This window comes from Podospora bellae-mahoneyi, assembly GCF_035222275.1.
Source record: "Podospora bellae-mahoneyi strain CBS 112042 chromosome 1 map unlocalized CBS112042p_1.3, whole genome shotgun sequence".
NCBI lineage: Eukaryota > Fungi > Ascomycota > Sordariomycetes > Sordariales > Podosporaceae > Podospora > Podospora bellae-mahoneyi.
Window position 1 is genome coordinate 97,071 of NW_026946361.1, and position 15,405 is coordinate 112,475.

Sequence of the window (15,405 nt, forward strand, 5' to 3'; positions counted from 1 at the left end):
GGTGACATTGCCACACAAGATATCGCTATCGAGATCGTCCCAAGCTAGACGACTCAAGGTCATATATGCGATGCCTCTGTCTCCTCCTTTTGATGTCATGCAGAGGGCTTCAATCATGAAGCCTGAGACAGGGTCCGCTGCGGAAAGGTCATCTGCAGTTAACAGAGACATGCTACCATGTCGTACGACAGTAACATCACAGGAAGAAAAACACTGCACTCGGTGGCGGTTAGGAGCGACGCATTCTCCAGCTTCCAGATGAGGGAGCCTGAGCCGCTGCCCCCCACAATGCTACCGTCATGATCCCCATTCGATGGGATAATGCCATGACTGATCCCCGGCACTACACCCAAAATCCCATCTCATGCTGATCCAGATCTCCACAGATACTCTCTCCAAGCGCTTGGTTCAGTCTCGGCAGTCAGCTGCAGGCAGGAAGAAAATGTGAACGGCAAGTCCTCTGCATGCATGAAGCCGCCCTCCCGGTCAGGTTCGGTGAAAAGATCCAGGTAGCAATCCACTCCATCTCTCCAGTTCGGCAGAAAGCTCCGTCCCGCGTGCGAAGACTACTTGATTCGGGGTCTAGATCCCAAGGCTCCCGTCCCATCTCAGGAACTTTCAACCTGACATATGGCCATTGTTGGAAGTCCGACGCAGCTAGGAACAACAGACGAGGAAACGTGGGAGGCGTGTCAAACAACGTGCAGCGTGGCTGCTGCCAATTCAGCTTTCATCAAAGAAAGCAACTTGAACCATGAAAATGGTACGTATGAAAAAACAATCCAAGACTTGGGGAAAGCCCCAGTCAAGCTTCCCTTCCACCCGCTAATTACCCCCATCCAAGGCCTAGGGCTTGCTTGTTTGTCTAGGTCATCAGCCCTCTCAGCCGTTTCTATCTTTTAGTTGCCCCCTTCTTTGCTCCCAGTCCCAAAGGAGGGTTGGTGACATCTTGGCAGTGAGAACGTGGGTTTGCCAAGATGAAGTCGGTGCACCCCAAAGCAAGGGCCATCGGCCTTAATCCAACCGCGCCGTACGAGGTCCGACGTGGTGAGTGATTGAGGAGGCAAGCGGCACATCCCGTTGATCGTGGCCAAATGTCTAGCGAGGATGGCACCAGGGTATTGTGGGGTGACGAGAGAATGTTGTGAGCAAGATCTTGCTGCTGCATGCAGCCTTTGCTGCTTGCGCTAGTTTGTGCTGCCATCCATTGCATCGCATGTCGATGTTACTTTTACGGTCGAGGGCCTGCTCAGGTGACGGATGACCATAGTAGGAGAAGACCGAGGAGCGGGCAGTCATCCGAGAGGTTCTGATAGGGTCCCTCCCATTGCCCCTCTGGCAGATCCCACAGATTGGAGTGCTAGCATGTACCGCTGCATTTTTCATACGTACCATTATTGAACGACGAGCTGACAGTTCGTGGGTGAGGCGAGACCAACCTCATCCAAACAGACCCGAGAGATCGAAAAAACAGTCTAGGTCGGCACTCCAAGGTAAATGAAACCAACACTACACTAGCAAATTCAGGGTCCAGCTGGGGTGGGATGTTGAATACCTAACCTTGACTATGCACCTCAACTTGAACTAGGACAGATGTGGACTCTCTTTGTTCTACCAATTCGCACGTCAGACTGATTGAAAATGGGCACACAGGAGAAAAAAAGACATTCTTATCAAGCCAATGTGTGAGCTGGCAGCGATCCTACGGCCAATATTTGGAATTTCTGACGGAAAGCGTGTCGGTCGTCTGTAGTAAGGTAGTCAGCCATGTGTAGTTGCAGCCAAGTAGTCTTGGCTAAATCACGACAGGCCAAGACCACCAAGAACACCAAGAACCCAAGACCTGGATTGGCTGGCTCCGCGCTCCGAACCCGGTCGAGCATGAAGCCTCAACAGCCACAACGACTTGGCGGCCATCGAGAACCAATGTCAAACCCCAAAGTTTGTCTTTTTTGGTAGCTGTGGCGGGCAACCCCCACTGAACCGAATAAGAGGCTGTCATGACGCCATTCCTGGGATAGAAGGGCTGGGCGCGAGATAGCGGTGGACTCGGGCTCTCAGCAACGTCAGTCAAAAAAACACAAATGGTGGAATCTGGTGATAACGGTCAGCATCTTGTCGGAAAATTCGTAGCAAACAATGCAGGCCGGCCAAGGGCTGCCCGCTACCGTCGGTTTGATCGGGGAAGAAGCGGGATAGCCAAGACCCGAAGGCCCTCTGGAGTCTTTATGGTCGACCGCCTATCAAGTTCGCCTCCCCGCGCAGTCGCCCACAATGGCGTATTGCGTGCTCACCGCGGGGCATTTCACCATCAACGCCATCCACACCAGTGACGCCCACCAGCTCTTCGGCCCAGTCCAGAGTGCAGAACCGCAGATGCAGCCACGGTAGACAGAGGGAAATCCTGCGCGGCTGCTCCGCTCTCGTTGCCCTTGTCGTTCTGGGCTTTTCCGCCTGCCTGCGGGATGCCCTCGGGCACATGGGGAAGGGGTTGGAGAGCAGCGAAGAAAACCTTGAGCAAAAGAGAAGCTGATTTACTTGGCGACATTGGTCGAGCTGGTTATAAGGCCAGGTCCCATCGGCATTCCTTTGCTCTCCATCCAGATAGAACCAGTGGTTGTGTGTCTTTTGTGAGTGGGTATCCCGACTGCCGATACTCCCAACTCATCACCCACAACCCCAAGTTCTACATCACTCACAACACACGCCGGCAGGGCCCATACACAAAGCCCGCTATCCATCATGGGTGTCGATGAGAAGGCCACCGTTGACCCGGGCTCGTTCCCACCTCCCACCGAGGACGAGAGCGGGTTGGTTCTCAGCGTCGACTGGACCAAGGAGGAGGAGGCACGAGCAAAGAGAAAGTAAGTTTTGGCACTACTGCATGCTCCCCTGCGCCCCACCTGCCCGACGACACCTAGATAGCCGGCCACTAACACCGTCCCACCTAGGCTCGATCTGATCATTATGCCCCTGCTCACCCTGGGCTTCTTCTGCCTGCAACTCGATCGTGGAAACATCTCCAACGCCATCACCGACAGCTTCTTCGAGGATGTCGGCATCACCCAGAATGAGTTCAACGTCGGTCAGCAGATGCTGTCTCTCGGCATCGTGCTCTTCGAAATCCCATCCAACATGATTCTCTACCGCGTCGGCCCCGGCAAGTGGCTCACCCTGCAACTCTTCCTCTTCGGCACCGTCTCGACCTTCCAAGCTTTCCAGAACAGCTATGGGTCCTTCATTGCCACCCGTCTGCTGCTTGGTATCACCGAGTCTGGTTTCATTCCCGGCGGTCTCTGGACGCTCTCGACCTGGTACACGCGCGCTGAGACGGCCAAGCGCGTCATGTTCTTCTACTTTGGTAACCAGTTTGGCCAGGCTTCTTCCAAGCTGTTGGCCTATGGTATTCTTCACATGGGAGGTGTTGGCGGAAAGGCTGGATGGTTTTGGCTGTTTGCGCTCATGGGTGGCTTCACCATTCTCTGCGGCTTCATTCTTGGTTTCTGCCTCCCCGATTCGTTCCGCAACCCCTGCCCGGCCTTCCTGCCAGGCATCAGCTTATTTACCAAGAGAGAGCTTCACATTCTTCAGACCCGTGTCCTTCTCGATGAGCCGGCCAAGGGCAAGAAGAAAAAGTCTATCAAGATTGATGCCTTCAAGAGAGCCTTCTCCAACTGGCGCCTCTGGTCTCACGTCATCATCACCCTTTGTAACAACGGTCCTCAGCGCGCTTTTGACACCTACTCTCCCACCATCATCTCTGGTTTCGGTTACAAGAAGCTCCAGGCCAACGCCATGGCTTCCGTCGGTCTCTTTCTGCAGATTCCCACCTCGTGGGCTTTCTCCTGGGTATCCGATCACTAGTATGTTTCCTTCTCTCTGAATTCTTTGGAATTCTTACTAACATTTATCAACAGTGATGTCCGTGGCGAGACCGTCATTGCTGGCATGACCTGCCATCTGTTCGGCTACGTCTTGAACCGCATCTTCACCGATCACCCCAGACTCCAGGGAGCCCGTTACTTTGGCGTCGTCTGGACCCAGACTTTTGGCACCTTCAGCCACCCTCTCAACATTGCCTGGATGTCGCTCACCTGCGAGGATTCCGAAGTCCGCGCTCTGGCCATGGCTATGGTCATCATGGGCGCCAACACTGCCGGTATTTATGGTGCGCAAATCTTCCGCTCCGAGGACTCCCCCTTTTACCGCCGTGGCTTCACCGTGGCCTGCTGCGTCCTCGCCATCGGCCTCCTCCTTGCCGTCGTTCGTTTTGTCGACGACAAGATCCACAAGAGGAAGCACAACACTGTCCAGCTCGCCCACGGTGGCGGCGAGACGAGCGATGACGGCTCCAACGGCGAAAAGGGCATCTCTGCTCTGGAGCGTGCCGCCGGTGTCACCGTGCCAGTGGATGATGATGTTAAGAGGGCACTGAAGAACTAAAAAGCTGGTTGCTGCATAATGATATTATATACCCAGGTGGAAAGATATTGGAGTTGATTTGTTTAGTTTGTGTTTTTGGTATAGTCCCGTCTGTTTGATAGACTTGGAATACCCAATGGGCATTAGGGATATTGGATAATTTAAAAAAATTGGATACTACAAGTCCCAAGTCTACGTTCTATGTATCTGTTTGCTTTGGTGAGTCGACATTTATTCAAAATTAAACTTCGTGACAAAGCTGGGTATACATATGTTGCTTTTCTGGATAGTAGTTTGATAACGGCCCCGATATTAAGCTACCTCAAATACTTCAGCTAGTCCTCCATCACACCTCGGCCCGATGAGCGAAGCTCAAATCGGTTTCTTTGTCCACCCAACACTAACAGTCTTTATCAACTGGAATTTCAAATGAATGCGCCGCCAGGGGCAATCTTTTACTCAGTCGTCCGGTTTAACAGTTTGACCAAAAACGGCTTTTTGCTACTTGCTATATCAGTAGTTCATACTAAGAATACAAGGTATTATACATTTTGCGCTATCGGTATAACAAGCTATCCATCCACGACGATTTCCCCCTCTTTTCATCGTCCATCCAACAAAAAGCCATCAAGGCTGCTCGCTCCCCGCTGCGTAAAATGGTTTGCTCCCCAAAAAGTCGTCAGACATTATCGCAAATAGAAAAGCAAGAAAACACAATGTGTAGTATAGACTGGTGCCAGCGTCCTCCTAGTCATAAAAGCAAAACAGACATCATCACCCCTTGTTGAGAAACCTCCACAAACTCGAACTGCAACTCTTCTTGGACTTGAGCGTCCCGTCCGTGTCAGAGGTGTTGTTGGACGACGAGGTCCCCGACGCCGACGACGACTCCGAGTTCCTCCGCTCCCGGACATATTTAGGCCACGTGTTTGTCAGGACCAGCTCCTTGATGCTCTTCTCGGCCGCGTCAAACACCGACGCGTTGAACAGCTCGGGGATGTTACCCTGATAGACATCCTGGAATGTGTTCGTCATGCTGTTGGTAGAGACCGACAAGGCGATCCCCTCTTCCTCTCCCTTGCCGTCGGAACTGGGGACGACCGCGATACCAGGAACGGCAGGCATCTTGTCCGTCTCGACGTGGACAGAGACCATGATGCCTGACTCGGATCCCCTCGATTCTGGCATCCGCCAGTCGTGCACGCCGGCAGACATGAAGGGGGTAACAGGATTGATGTTAGCGCGGCTGTCGCCGAGCAGGTCGCGGATGGCACGGTCAAATAGACCACCCAGCTGCCGGGATTGCTCAAAGGCCAGGTTGAGGGGAAATTCGGCATCCTGAGGCGAGACGAACTCGTAGTAAATCTTGAGAGCCTTGGTGTATGCCTGTCGGACCACGTCGTCTGGGGCTTCAAAACGGTTGCTGGTGAAAGCAGGGTGCAGCGACGCCTTCCACTCCGAGACAGCAGTCAAGAAAGCAATATTCTCGCCAGAAAAGTCGCGGCGAGCAGAGAACTGCCGGAGAGGCTCAGGGTTCTTGGAGAGAACATGAACCAGGGCATCCATGGTCAAGATGCGGTCATCAGGAATCGAGTTGATGGCCAAGTCACCGCCACCGCTCTCCATCACGGACGATTGCTTCCACGGGTCGCCGAAGTTGAGAGATGACTCGCGACCGACCTTGGTTGACGTGGGGGACAGAGGGGTGCCGGGAACAGTAGAGTCGGCGGTGGACACGCTCTTGTCGGAGCCAAACTTTCCCTTGGTCTCCCACTTCTTGATGATGCTCCAGGTCTCCTTGGCCAAAGCCTCATCCTTGTGAACCTCATAGCAGGGAACAAACACAGTAAAGATTTCCATAATGAAGATGGAAACAGCAATCCTGCAACTCTTGTTAGTAACAAGTCGCCGATGGTCAAGGGCTTGAGGCATACCATTGGGGTGGAATAAAGTACATGTTGACGGGCGCCATCTCGGGAACATAGAGGGCAACAAGCCACATGGGCGCTGCGTGAAGTCTGGGGCCATGTTAGCGGTAACCCTGGGAAGTGCTCCGTATCAAGAATTCCATACCCTGCAAGACAGCAGGCGATGGTCTGCAGTTGCCAGCCATGGGTATCACGGATCTTGCGTGATCGCCAGAGAATAATAGGGGCAAACACCCAAGCCCACAGAAACTGCCAAAATAGAGACGGCCACCACTCCCAACCACGACCCTGCTTCATGGCAATCTCGCCCGGTGTAGACCCGTACACCTCGGTGCCGGGAATGCCAAAATCGGAGTGGAACTTGCGGGAAATGAGGAAGATGATCATGACGACCAAGAACTAGCACATGGTTAGCCTCACGTCCCCAACTCGGGAATGAAGGAAAGGTAAAATATTTACCTGGCACGACATGCCCACTGTGACCAAGGTTGCCATTTTCGTCTGGTATTCCATAGCCTTGATCTTTTGCCATCTCGATAGCGTCTTGGGCTGCTGCTTCTTCTCGTCAAAGCGGCTGCTCATCTGGCTGGGTGGTCGGGCGAATCTGCTCTGGGCTTTGGCAACATGGAGGAACTGGCTGTTGCCGGCTTGGAAGAGAGCGATGCCAAAGGGATACCAGATGCTCATGATCCAAAACTGGGCCATCTCGGGGGCAAGAGGTCCAATGGCATACCCGATCTGAACCGTGATCCAGTAGAGATGAAGCAGAATTAGGCCGGCAAATGTGAGGGGGAGACCACGGATTCGAACGGTTGGTGATTTGCGCTTGGTGTAGAGATATCCCATCCCGCAGGCTAAAAGGGCGGTCCAGACGGCGCCGAAGACGATCCACCAGATGCCGACGGCATTGAGGCGGACCTCTGGCTTGGTGTCTGGCGTGGTGCCAAACTCGGAGCCCAGCATGGTTGGTTTTGCAGATTCTCTGGGGAGAAGCATGGTGACGGGAAGGCCCTCGAGGGCGGCGAAAAGAACGTGATGGGGCCTTTTGAAGCAGAAGCAGATATGACGAGTTTGAGGTGCTCGGTTGGGCCCCGTTGGATTAGCGCTCTGAGAGAAAAATCCACCTGAGACCTCCCGACTGAGACGGAGATGGACTGAGAGAAGCGGCGGTCCCTCCTATATCACTCTTACAAAGAGGAGCATGGCCGCGACAATCTCGGCGATCGAAAATGTGATTGTGGTATCGAGTATCTCACAGATAATGGCAAGGTTGCATGTCGATCCCTTTTGCGCCATGTTACGGTTCCTGCCCGGCGCCCTTGGGCTGCATGTTTCTTGGGATGGTGCGCATGGGCCGTGACGAGGGCAAGGGGAGTCGCATGAGGAGGTCCCTCGTGGCCAATGATGGTTCCCATCTACCGCACCACGACTTCTGAGCAGACTGCGTGCGTCCCGAAGGTGGTGAGGGAGGCCACAGAGACAGGTTTCCGGGCCGAAAGTCTGGGGGCGGGGATGTTTTGACGTAGATCACCAGGTGCTTCTCCCCTGCGTCGTGCCTTTGTGGAATGCAAGACGAGCTGCCATGAGGTTTTTGGGCTGCTAGGCCGTGTCAGCTTCAGATTGTTGCACTTTCTGACATGATAGTAACACCGATTCCATACTGGCCATGACAGTTCATCCAACGGGCCCCCTCATCCAAAGCTAACACGGGATCATGCCTGCTCACGAGACAGCCTGCCGTTACAACGGCTTTGACAAGTCTCACGGAATCTGGATTTGAGTGCTGGTATCGACGAAGAGCGAATAAGCTTCTTTCCTTGCCTGCCGCGCAAGAGCTCGGCCAGATGCAGCCTGCGTCGATCTCCATATCGTGATTGCCGGGTCTGGCATCCAATGGATTTGCGCGGGATGTCACAGCATCGAGCATCTGTCAAGTTGTCAGTGAAACTGCAGGTATCATCATCCGCCCGTCGGGAGGCGGGCTGCCCTACATTTTGACTGAGGATCCCATTCAGGTTTCGTGCTTCAATAATTATGCATGCAAAGTGATTCTTTTTCTCGGCCGGAAAATGCTCTCATGGGTTGGAAAGAAAACAAAACACCAAACTGCGGCAACTTCCTTTCCCCCACCCGATTACCTACCATGCACCCACATGAGGCCCTGTCCAATGATCGTCGGCCAGGGGGCTTCGGCGAACTCGGGCACTTCCCTTTTTCTTTTTCTTTTTGGCAACCTCTTCCGCATGGATAACAGCAATCCAAAAAAAAAACATTCCGATCATCTTCCTGATCCGACTTTCAGCTCTTGGCCGGCGATTCTCTGGGACCATTATTACGATGACGTCTGGATGACTTGGGATCGAGATGCTCCTCTTCCCCTCTCGATTGTCGCTTCCCTGGCCTTTTCTTTCTTTTCTTTCTGGGGAAGCAGCTTTGCCTCTCGGATCCAACCCGGCGTGACATACAGGTCTCGGAAGCGAGGCATGGTGTTTGTGCATATTGTGATAATTGACAGGTCAATTTCATATCAGAAACTCGAGAGCTCACCGTGCAAGGTGAAAAGTAATCCCCCTACCAAAACCGGGCCTATTGCTCGGTCAATTGGCTGCCGACTCGTGAGATGGATGCAGGGGAGAAGAAACCCGCATCAAAACAATGGGAGGTGCCGCTGCCGCGTTTCCAAGAGAGTCAAACACGATGCAAATTCTCAATATTTCCTGCATTTGTTATCACCAAAAACAACCGACGTCCCTTCATGATGATGCAAGCACACCACGAACCGTTGGCCATCGCTCTCGTTAACTGTCGACTCTGATGGCCCGAGGCGCCGAGGTTCAGGGGTTCATCTGCATCTTAGTCACTGTCCGAAGCGGTTCGGACAAGATCTTCACATTGGTAATTGTAGGCAATTTCCCCCGTCCAGAAAGCTGTCAGAAAAATGACCACCACGTGCGCTTATTCTTCCCCGATGACTCGACTGGATAATTGAAGAACCGAACGTTGTGTTCTCGGCAGATTTTCTCAGGTATTCATCTGCAACCAGACACATGTGGCACTCGACCGAAACACGCGTGGGAGCGCGCGTGAGTGCTGGTTTCCAAAAGATTCTATTAAATCAGGCTAGGGGGACAGATATCGGCACATATGCGAGCCCACGTGAGTGAGGTAACTTCTTGATACTTGTTCGACGCTTACATGACAAACAGAAGGCTGGTATCTAAAGAATCGATCAGCATCAAGTCGTCTGCAGGATTACCAAGCGTCAAAACACTTACCCAGAGGGTGACTGCACGAAAGCTGGGGCTTTTGCGAGTAGTCCCGCTCAAGGATATCGCGAATGTTGTTCAAAAGCTCGACATAGCTCTGCTGGGGGTTGGCCTTGAGAGCAGAGATGAAGGCATGGGACATAGCACCCGTGGCTTGAGAGTTGATGGTGGCATCGGCCGAGGTCTGATCGTCCTTGCTGCCGCTCCACATGATAACATCGGCGGGTGAGGTCTTGGTGCGCTTGGTGTGCTCATAGGCGTCGTTGCCCTTGAAGGCACTCTTTGCGAGACCGAATATGCTGGTGGCCACGGACGCCATGTCGCCACGGGCATACGCACCCACCGCCGACAGCAAGCCCGCGCCGGCTTCCTTGGCCAGGTTGGGCTCCTTGAGAAGACCCTTGGTGTTGTAGACATATGGAAGATCAAGCACAGAGCCAGAGTGGCACGAGTCGAAAATGGCCGTCAGCCGGACGCCTTCGACCAGGGGCTTCACAACGTGGAAGTGGATCTCGTCGTCCACAATATGGCCGTTCTCCTTGAAGTCGACAGGGTAAATAACCTCATCGTGTCCATCCTCCTCGTCGCCATCATGGTCCTCGGTTTGACCGCCGTGGCCTAGTGTCACACCCCATGTCAGCACCTGAATGTCATTGTCAAGCAAGCGAGACGCAACCCACCAGAGAAGTGCAGGAAGAGCGCATCGTTGGGCTGGGCATTCGCCACGAGCCAGCCCATGGCGTTGATGATGTTTTGCTTGGTCGGTTGCATCACGGGGTTGGTCTGGTCATCGGTCAAGATGACCATATCCTCGCGCTTGTATCCGTGGTTCTCGATCAAGTATTGAGAAAGGTTCTTGGTGTCGTTGATGCAGCCGCGCAATTCGCCTTCCTGGCCGAAATAGTTGATACCGATCAAGAGCGCACGCCTCTTTCCTGTGCAGTTGGAGTACTGGAAGGTATAGCCGGGGGGGGCTCCGTGGCCGAACTCTTGGTGGCCCGAAGGAGGAGGCGGGCCGGCCCGCGTCGACTGCCCACGGTGTCCGCCATATCCACCACCGGCAGTTGGGTAGCCGTAGGAGTCGAGATGCGGCGGGGGAGGATGCTGAGGAGGTTGGTAGTATTGTTGCTGCTGAGGCGGCTGGTATCCGCCGTGCTGCTGCTGGTAGCCTCCTTGCTGATATCCTCCCTGCTGGTACCCGCCTTGCTGATATCCGCCGTGCTGAGGAGGCTGGCCGTAGCCTTGCTGGTGGTGTTGAGGAGGCGGCTGGCCGTAACCTTGTTGAGGAGGGGGATACTGTCCATAACCCTGAGGAGGGGGACTTTGCTGATATCCGCCGCCGCCGCCGCCGCTGGGACCGTAACCTTGGCCGGGATAACCTCCGTACGACATGTTTTGTTCTTGGATACTTCAACGAAGGGGACGAACTGGAAAGGGACAGAGACAGTTAGGGCAGTTTCAAAGAGAGATATCGGGGAGAAAAGCAAGAGAGAAACTGTTTTGGGAGTTTGCTTCTTGAATAATGGCAGTGGGTCAGCTCAGCTCAGGTGTGGCAGTAACGGGTCAGCGCAGTTGCGGGTTGCCTCACTGCCCGGCGCAATGACGAGGGGCATTCCTTCCATCAGGCACGGCTACTCGGATGCGATGGCGGGGCATTTATCAAAGAGCTTCTGCCCAGCATAGGTGGACCCCACCCCCATGGGCCGCGCAATGGGGCCCGATCGAGTGCCCTTAGCGAATCGGCACGCGCCTAGCCTTACAAGGCGCCGCGCCCATTGGGCTATCGCTACATGTGCATGATGTGGTCTCGTCTTCATCGTCAAACTCGCGGAAACAAAACGTCCATTGCTCCCCTTGGCTGCATGATGGCCGACCCTCAGCTTTGTGCTTTGGTCGCAAACTGGCCTTTTGTATAGGAGCATGGAGAGCGATACCTTGATGCCACAAAGAGTGGGGATGGAAAATGAGGGGTCCGCATGCCAACACCCATTGAGGGGCATAACGGAGGCCGCCTGGGGGGTTCATCAAACCCGTCACGTTCCGGCCAATGTAGCCTGCCTCCCCTGTCGTAGTGAGAAAGATAGAAGTCGCCGCTGTCGTTTCTGACCCCCGTCTTCTTTTTTCTTCTCATTTTTGGGACTTTAGAGGTCACCAGACTAGTAGTCCATCGGCCCAACCCGTATAGCCCATCATGTCCTTCTTCAAGAAGCTCGCAAAGGATCTCGAACAGGACTTCAAAAGTCTTGGATTGGGGTCCGACAAGAAGGAGGAGAAGCCTCCCACTCCCAGCGGCGGTCGGTTCTGAGCCAAGTAGTATGAGATGCCCAGCTGCTGACAACCAACGTCAGGAAACTATCCTCCCCCTCAAAATCAGGGATACGGCAGTCCCTCCCCCAACCCCCATTATCCACCTCCCCAGCACCAGCAGCATCAAAGCTACTCGAGCCCTCCTCCTCAGCACGAACAGCAGAACCGTGACTTTGCCCCTCCCCAAAATGTAGGCCCACGCCCGCCGCCGCCCTACCAACCCCCTACGGACAAGCCGCCCATCCCCTCCGGCTGGGTTCCTCGCTGGGATGACCGTTACCAGCGCTGGTACTGTATGGAGTTCCTCGCCCCGCTATTGTGCCTTGTTTACAGTGACTAACAGCGGAAGCAGATGCCGAGGAGGCTACGGGCCGTACCCAGTGGGAGGCGCCGGCTTATGACGCTGCAGGTCATGGCTCTGACGGCACTCGTGCCCATGGTTCGGGAGGCTATGGTGGACACCAGGCATATGCGTCCCCCGCTGGGTATGGCGGTGGTGGTTATGCGCCCCCCGCTGGGTATGGCGGCGGTGGCTACCAGCCTCAAGGATATGGTGCCCCCCCGTATGCCCAAGGCGAACACAAGGAGAAGAAGGGCAGCAACGCGATGGCCATCGCCGGTGGTGTCGCTGCCGGAGCCATTGGTGGTGCTTTGCTGGCTAATGCCCTCAGTCAGTATCCCCTTCCACGTAACAATCAAGGCGTCCGACTGACTCTGTTCTAGATGACTCCGACTCTGACTCTGATCATGGCGGCAACTCGGGTGGCTATGCTCCTGCTGCTGCTGCCGCCGCCGCCGCCGCTCCTGCTGATGGCCCCACGTATGTGACCAACAATTACTACTATGGCGACGAGAATCCAGCTCCCCCCCCGGCTGCTTATGATGAGCCCGCTGGATACGGCGATGTCCCACCTGGTCACATCCCTACCCATAACGCATACGGCGAGGAGATTGACAGCAGTGATCGCGAGTCGCTCAAGGAAGCTCGTGAAGCTTATGAGGAGGCTCTGGAAGATGCCGCTTCGAGCAGTGCCAGCAGTAGTGACTTGGAAGAGCTCGAGGAAGCGAGACAAGAGTACCAGGAGGAATATGAGGAGGCCTACTATGACGAGGACTAGATATCTGGTCGTCTAGTGTTTAGCGTCTGAGACTGCAAGAGTTGCGTAAACAGCAAAAATCGAAGCGTTTGGTCATGACACTGCATCTAGGACCCATGTTGACTATGGTGCTGTGATGATGCGTGCCGCTTGTAGTACATGTACCCGGCCAGTGGTAGCAATAGACCATAAAGGCAAAAGAACTAGAGCACCAACACACACATAGCATGCTATTAGTACAGAATCTACTTTGGCGACTTGGAAAAGATACGGGAGTAGGTATTCCATGTCTACCCATTTTCAGCAATGAGACGTCATAACATAAGCAGGCTATTTCACCATACTTGTACGTCCGGTTAAATCGCCAGGAGAATCAAGCCTGTGTCGGTTTCAGATATTTGGATAATGAGACCCTGGTAAAATACTAGGTAAATAGTATTGAGCAATGTCAGCAACCGGTGTGGCTCACCTTATCAAGACTCTTACATCGGCATTTTCGGAGCGAGACTGCCAGGCCGTGTTTGGTAGGTTGCAATCTGGATATCAGACGGTTGCAGACATATATACACATCTCAGTCATCGACCTGGCTTCTGGACCAAACATTATCTTTCCCCTAGTCGTACTTTTCAGCCGGAAGTTTTTGGCATTCAGTGAGGTGAAATCAGGGCGGTTGCACACCACACAACGGAGCAATGGGAGTCCACGTCCACGAACATTGCCTCAAAATGGCCCGGCGGGAAGACGGGACACCGTGGTGGTCAGCTTTTCCAGAGCCCAGTTCTTCACCGGTCAAGATAACCTGGTCTGAGGTCGCCCGGCTTCTTCAAGACCGAGACCAGTCTCAACCCCGTGAGTTCCTGTTGGTCGACACCCGGCGAACAGACTGCATCGGAGGAACCATCCAGGGGTCCCTGAACATTCCGGCTCACAGTTTCTACTTGATGAGAGCGATGCTCTATGATTTGTGCAAACAGGCGGGTATCAAGAGGATAGTCTTCTATTGTGGTGAGTGTTGCCCTCTTTTTCACTGCATCCGCCTGTCCGAGGCTAACCGCCGTGGCCAGGCTCCTCCAACGGCCGAGGACCAAGATGCGCCGCTTGGATGCAGGACTATATCAATTCTGTTTCTGACGGGTCTGGTTCCGACTACGAATCTGACTCGGGGTGCTCGGTGGAGATGACCACGCAGGTGATGGTGGGTGGAATCCGAGGATGGGTCAAGGCGTATGGCGGAGAGATGATGGAGGGGTACGACGAAAAGACCTGGGAGCACCCGAAGCCTGATGAGGAGACCCGTTGAGGAAGGACGCGTCGGTGATGGGGTATCTCGTTTTTTTCTCCTTTCCATTCGCCCTAAACCGTCCTTGCTTCCGATTCTCTTCTTTCTCAAATGATATAACGCCAGACCCCTCTGCCCAAAATACAATAGCCTATTCCCACAATTGTCCGATATCAAAAGTGATGCGATAACGAAATAATTACTGCCCGACGTCGCCGTGACTTTATTCGTGCAAAGGATCGAATCTGAGGGTGCTTAGCCGCGGTGTCCTCCCCTGTCGTCGCCGCCGATTCTCTCGAGCGCTTCAAGCATGACAACTGAGTTTCCGCGAATGACCTGTCAACCCGAATGACAAATTAGCCAACCCAACATAGATACGCCAAAAGTTCAGCGGGCCGGAGACATACCACCATGCCGAGCTTGACCTTCTCACCGCCATCCTTCTCCTCGACCGCATCGTCCATTACAATGTTTAAAAAGACCTATTTCGACGTCGTCAGAACGGCAATCGTAACGTGGGAAAACGGGGACCATACATCGTATCCGCGCAGGACGCCAATGACCTTGCGGCTGCCGTTGAGCTGGACGAAGAGACGCTTGTCAAGATACTTGTGTAGAACATGTTAGCGTACAGCCCTGAAAGAAACCATAGGGCATAAGAGCCATACCTTCTTGAGTTCTGGTTGCGCGGGAGCCATCTTGACGTTTTGATGTGGTGTTGTGTTTTGCGCAACAAGCTGTTCTGCGATTGGCGATTGATGGGGTTGCTGCTGCTGCACGTCTTCAAAGTGGCTCCAGCTCTGTGGCTCAGGGCGCGTGGTGGTTCACGTCTCCAGCCAGAAATCTTGCCCAAAAGTAATGTCACGTGTAGGGCGATAAGATAAGATTTCATGGTCCAGGATCTGAACAACAGCATCCTGGCACAAAATGGCTTGCACATACAAACTATTCGAGATAGAGAGGCATAAACATTAACAGTAGCTATCGAGTGATGTCAAACTTCTCATCTGTCAAGCTTTATGCAAGAGAAACAAATGCCAATTTGGATTCCAAAGTATCCCCAATATTCTGACTTCCGGTGTAAGTGTTAGCACTCCACACTTGT

General features: G+C 53.8%; 10 protein-coding genes across 10 annotated transcripts; 6 read left to right on the forward strand and 4 right to left on the reverse strand.

Annotated features, from left to right (window-relative positions):
* Positions 1-630: 630 nt before the first annotated feature.
* On the forward strand, positions 631-1,055 carry QC761_0028770 (uncharacterized protein; the record flags this gene model as incomplete). Its single annotated transcript, XM_062872216.1, has 2 exons — positions 631-763; positions 961-1,055. The coding sequence occupies 2 exons, from the start codon at positions 631-633 to the stop codon at positions 1,053-1,055; spliced, it is 228 nt and encodes a 75-aa protein (XP_062735859.1).
* A 626-nt stretch (positions 1,056-1,681) lies between these two features.
* Positions 1,682-1,982, forward strand: QC761_0028780 (uncharacterized protein; the record flags this gene model as incomplete). Its single annotated transcript, XM_062872217.1, has 2 exons — positions 1,682-1,745; positions 1,810-1,982. 2 exons carry the CDS (start codon positions 1,682-1,684, stop codon positions 1,980-1,982), a joined length of 237 nt encoding a protein of 78 aa, XP_062735860.1.
* A 760-nt stretch (positions 1,983-2,742) lies between these two features.
* QC761_100710 (uncharacterized protein) lies at positions 2,743-4,743 on the forward strand (the record flags this gene model as incomplete). The annotated part of the gene is made up of 3 exons (XM_062873322.1): positions 2,743-2,864; positions 2,952-3,863; positions 3,918-4,743. The coding sequence occupies 3 exons, from the start codon at positions 2,743-2,745 to the stop codon at positions 4,441-4,443; spliced, it is 1,560 nt and encodes a 519-aa protein (XP_062735861.1). The 3' UTR covers positions 4,444-4,743.
* A 37-nt stretch (positions 4,744-4,780) lies between these two features.
* Positions 4,781-7,346, reverse strand: QC761_100700 (uncharacterized protein; the record flags this gene model as incomplete). Its single annotated transcript, XM_062873321.1, has 4 exons — positions 4,781-6,304; positions 6,357-6,440; positions 6,496-6,749; positions 6,810-7,346. 4 exons carry the CDS (start codon positions 7,344-7,346, stop codon positions 5,197-5,199), a joined length of 1,983 nt encoding a protein of 660 aa, XP_062735862.1. The 3' UTR covers positions 4,781-5,196.
* Positions 7,347-7,537: 191 nt separating this feature from the next.
* On the reverse strand, positions 7,538-7,765 carry QC761_100698 (uncharacterized protein; the record flags this gene model as incomplete). The annotated part of the gene is made up of 1 exon (XM_062873320.1): positions 7,538-7,765. One exon carries the CDS (start codon positions 7,763-7,765, stop codon positions 7,538-7,540), a length of 228 nt encoding a protein of 75 aa, XP_062735863.1.
* Positions 7,766-8,157: 392 nt separating this feature from the next.
* On the forward strand, positions 8,158-10,238 carry QC761_0028820 (uncharacterized protein; the record flags this gene model as incomplete). The annotated part of the gene is made up of 3 exons (XM_062872218.1): positions 8,158-9,506; positions 9,601-9,798; positions 9,874-10,238. Exons 1-3 carry the CDS (start codon positions 9,398-9,400, stop codon positions 10,236-10,238), a joined length of 672 nt encoding a protein of 223 aa, XP_062735864.1. The 5' UTR covers positions 8,158-9,397.
* MCA1_1 (Ca(2+)-dependent cysteine protease) lies at positions 9,542-11,229 on the reverse strand (the record flags this gene model as incomplete). Its single annotated transcript, XM_062872219.1, has 3 exons — positions 10,297-11,229; positions 9,626-10,234; positions 9,542-9,567 (listed from the first exon to the last, which is right to left on the reverse strand). The coding sequence occupies exons 1-3, from the start codon at positions 11,006-11,008 to the stop codon at positions 9,542-9,544; spliced, it is 1,347 nt and encodes a 448-aa protein (XP_062735865.1). The 5' UTR covers positions 11,009-11,229.
* Positions 11,230-11,807: 578 nt separating this feature from the next.
* QC761_100680 (uncharacterized protein) lies at positions 11,808-13,234 on the forward strand (the record flags this gene model as incomplete). The annotated part of the gene is made up of 4 exons (XM_062873319.1): positions 11,808-11,910; positions 11,965-12,216; positions 12,267-12,593; positions 12,647-13,234. 4 exons carry the CDS (start codon positions 11,808-11,810, stop codon positions 13,039-13,041), a joined length of 1,077 nt encoding a protein of 358 aa, XP_062735866.1. The 3' UTR covers positions 13,042-13,234.
* A 152-nt stretch (positions 13,235-13,386) lies between these two features.
* Positions 13,387-15,311, reverse strand: SMG1 (Serine/threonine-protein kinase smg1). Its single transcript, XM_062873318.1, has 5 exons — positions 14,969-15,311; positions 14,837-14,908; positions 14,708-14,782; positions 13,490-14,636; positions 13,387-13,399 (listed from the first exon to the last, which is right to left on the reverse strand). Exons 1-4 carry the CDS (start codon positions 14,996-14,998, stop codon positions 14,556-14,558), a joined length of 258 nt encoding a protein of 85 aa, XP_062735867.1. The 5' UTR covers positions 14,999-15,311; the 3' UTR covers positions 13,387-13,399; positions 13,490-14,555.
* On the forward strand, positions 13,470-14,452 carry QC761_100670 (uncharacterized protein). Its single transcript, XM_062873317.1, has 2 exons — positions 13,470-14,026; positions 14,086-14,452. Exons 1-2 carry the CDS (start codon positions 13,714-13,716, stop codon positions 14,319-14,321), a joined length of 549 nt encoding a protein of 182 aa, XP_062735868.1. The 5' UTR covers positions 13,470-13,713; the 3' UTR covers positions 14,322-14,452.
* Positions 15,312-15,405: the final 94 nt, after the last annotated feature.